Source organism: Jatropha curcas, chromosome 8, assembly GCF_041381405.1.
Source record: "Jatropha curcas cultivar XTBG-Jc1 chromosome 8, XTBG_Jcur_1.0, whole genome shotgun sequence".
In the NCBI taxonomy this organism is placed as follows: Eukaryota; Viridiplantae; Streptophyta; class Magnoliopsida; order Malpighiales; family Euphorbiaceae; genus Jatropha; species Jatropha curcas.
In genome coordinates this window covers 26,008,168-26,011,654 of record NC_143158.1, presented here as the reverse complement: position 1 = coordinate 26,011,654, position 3,487 = coordinate 26,008,168, and the positions used below count along the sequence as shown (strand labels likewise).

Genomic DNA, 3,487 nt, shown 5'->3' with positions numbered 1-3,487 from the left:
TCTTAGTCTTAGTCTTTAGTCTACTTTAAAGTCATTAGTCATAAGTCTTTGTAGTCTTAGTCTTAGTCTTTGTTTGTAGTCATAAGTCTTAGTCTTTGTTGTATTGATTTTATCTTTTATCTTTTGTTAAAGTCTATATACGATAAAGTCTATATTATATATATATATATATATATATATATATATAATTTAAGATAATTTAGTCTAGTTAGTGGTTGGTATATAATCAATTCCATTCTTGGCAAAAGATTGAATGGTGGAGTCACAATCATATAATAGTTTCTTAATTAAAAAAATTCGAATTTACCTTCCTCAATACTTCAAAAAAAATAATAATATTTAAAAAAAAAAAAAGAAAAATACGTTTGTCCTTCCCATTCAATATATAAAAATGCCATGGGCTTGTCTGCTCATAGACGTAGCTTTTCCTTATTTTTGTTTCCCTCAACTTTCCATGAAGCAGCTAATTATGGCTACTCCTTTGAATTTTATATTCATTATTTTCTCTCTGGGTATATCATTCCCATTTTCATCTTCAACACTTCGTAATGCATTTAATGAAGGCTCATCTCTTTCTGTTGAAAACCCAGACAACATTTTGCGTTCATCTAACGGCATTTTCTCTGCTGGGTTTTACCCAGTTGGAGAAAATGCATATTCTTTTGCCATATGGTTTACTCAACCTTCTTGCTTTAACACTTGCACTGTTGTTTGGATGGCAAACAGAGACATACCCGTTAATGGAGAAAGATCAAAGCTTTCTTTACAAAAAACTGCCAATCTAATCTTAACTGATGCTGATAACTCCATTATTTGGTCTTCTAACACTTTCTCCCTCTCTCCTTCATCTTTAAACCTGTATGATAATGGAAATCTTGTTCTTATTACTACAAAAGAACGAGTAATTCTATGGCAAAGCTTTGATTCGCCTACTGATACTCTTCTTCCTTTACAACCATGTACTGGAAACTCAATTCTTGTTTCTTCAAGAAGCTCAACAAACTTTTCTTCTGGTTTTCATGAGTTATCTTTTGGCAATGATAACATCCTTCGCCTTGTTTATGATGGTCCAGAAGTTTCAAGTGCTTTCTGGCCAAGCCCAGGGCTGCTTAGCCGCGAAGCAGGGAGATCTGCATATAATAGTAGTAGATTTGCTTCGCTTGATTTGTCTGGAAAATTTACTTCATCTGATAATTTCAGCTTTCTCTCTTCTGATTATGGAGTGCAAAATATTCAAAGAAGATTGACTCTCGATTTTGATGGGAATCTAAGGTTATACAGCAGAGAAAATGGGAATAGCAAATGGGTAATTTCATGGCAAGTGTTTGCTCAACCATGCGAGATTCATGGAGCTTGTGGACCTAACAGTGTATGTAAGTATGATCCAAGCTTTGGCAGAAACTGTTCTTGTCTTCCTGGTTTCAAAATGAAAAATGTTTCTGATTGGTCCTTAGGCTGCGAATCGGAAATTGATGATTCTTTTGGTGCGAGTAATGCTTCTTTCCTTACATTTGCTCGTGTAGAAATGTATGGTTATGATCTTGGTTACTTCGAAAATCATACATACGATATGTGTAAGGAAATATGCTTAAAAAGATCTGATTGCAAAGGTTTTGTACTTCAGTATGTTTTAAAAAACCGTCCTGATAATATTCCTTACTGTTTTCCCAAGACACAGTTATTAAACGGATATCGTTCGCCAAATTTTCGAGGAAATTTTTACATGAAAGTACCCGAAACCATGAGATCCCATGACTTGTCACTTAAAGAACAAAGTCTTGAATGTTCTAATGGAGCTGTTGAGAATCTTGAAAGAAGGTATGTGAAATCAACTGAGAGTTGGTTACAGAAGCTGTTGATTTGGTTTGTTAGTGCAATTGGGTTAATCGAGATTCTTGCAATAGTTTTAGTTTGGATTTTCTTCATTAGAACTCAGCAAAAGAAAGATTCAACAATTTCTCAAGATTACTTTCTTGCTGCTACTGGTTTTAAAAGATTCACTTACACTGAGTTAAAGAAAGCAACAAGAAATTTCAATGAAGAAATCGGAAAAGGAGCTACTGGAATTGTGTATAAAGGAATATTAGCTGATAAGAGAGTTGCGGCCATTAAACGACTGAACGATACAAGTCAAAGCGAAGGTGAGTTTCTAGCAGAAGTAAGTACAGTAGGGAAACTTAATCACATGAACTTAATAGAAATGTGGGGATATTGTGCAGAAGAAAAGCACAGGCTCTTAGTGTATGAATATATGGAAAACGGATCTTTGGCTAATAACTTGTCATCCAAGAACCTTGACTGGAAAACTAGGCTCAAAATCGCGGTAGGCACTGCTAAAGGCTTGGCTTATTTACATGAAGAATGCTTAGAATGGGTTATACACTGCGACGTAAAGCCACATAACATACTCTTGGATTCTAATTACCAGCCAAAAGTTTCAGATTTTGGGTTATCTAGGTTATTTAGTAGAGATGACCTAATTGGCAATTTAGGGTTTTCAAGAGTAAGAGGAACGAGAGGTTATATGGCTCCTGAATGGATATTTAATTTGCCCATTACTTCCAAAGTGGATGTTTATAGCTATGGAATTGTAGTGTTAGAGATGATTACGGGAAGGAGTCCATCAATGGCTAGCTATGGTGATAATGGTGGTGAGGAAGTGGAGAATATGAGATTGGTGGAATGGGTGATGGAGAAGAGAAGAAGAGCTTCTGAAACTAGTATTTGGGTTAAAGAGATTGTGGACCCTGTCTTGGGGGTGAATTATGATGCAAAGAGAATGGAAAGTTTGACAAGAGTGGCATTGAAGTGTGTGGAGGAAAGCAGAGATGGAAGACCTACCATGAGTCAAGTGGTTGAGATGATTTTACAACTTGAAAGCTATCATTAATTAGCTGGAGAAAGTAAAGAAATTGATGTAATGTTGCTTATATTAATTGATGATTTTCATGCATGTAATTATATTGTATGATCCAAACTTGGTTTTCTGTTGTTAAATAATTTCAACATTATTTATTACTTTTGCTCGTTCACTTCGAATAATTTTGATTATTTGCTATTTTCCATTTTAGATGACACTTTTAAAAATTAAAATATGTTAATTATTTTATTTTAATTCTATCCATATATAAATTACTATTTATACTAAACTTTGTCTCAATTAAATGGATATAAGGGTAATTTATTCAACTAGCCTTATTTATTTTTAAAATTGAGATTATTCAATCATTTTCTTAATTCTTAGGAAAAATAAAAAATTATCAAATTTAACTGAAACAGACAACATTACAAACTGTTTCCCTAAGCATGTAAAAGACGGAATTCATGTTGATATTTTTTTTTTCTCCTTTGTATATATATTTAAAATTTTTTTAAAAAATAACAAAATAAATTAATATAATGTTAACTCTTGACCTTTCTTATGTTAAAAGATAAGTAATTGACCTATAATATATTAGTTGGAGTAGTAAGCGATTTCAACCTCCTA

The 3,487-nt window shown here is 33.1% G+C and overlaps 1 protein-coding gene across 1 annotated transcript; it reads left to right on the top strand.

Moving 5' to 3' along the window:
• Positions 1-353: 353 nt before the first annotated feature.
• Positions 354-3,018, top strand: LOC119371447 (putative receptor protein kinase ZmPK1). The gene has a single exon (XM_089725515.1). It carries the CDS (start codon positions 392-394, stop codon positions 2,888-2,890), a length of 2,499 nt encoding a protein of 832 aa, XP_089581641.1. The 5' UTR covers positions 354-391; the 3' UTR covers positions 2,891-3,018.
• Positions 3,019-3,487: the final 469 nt, after the last annotated feature.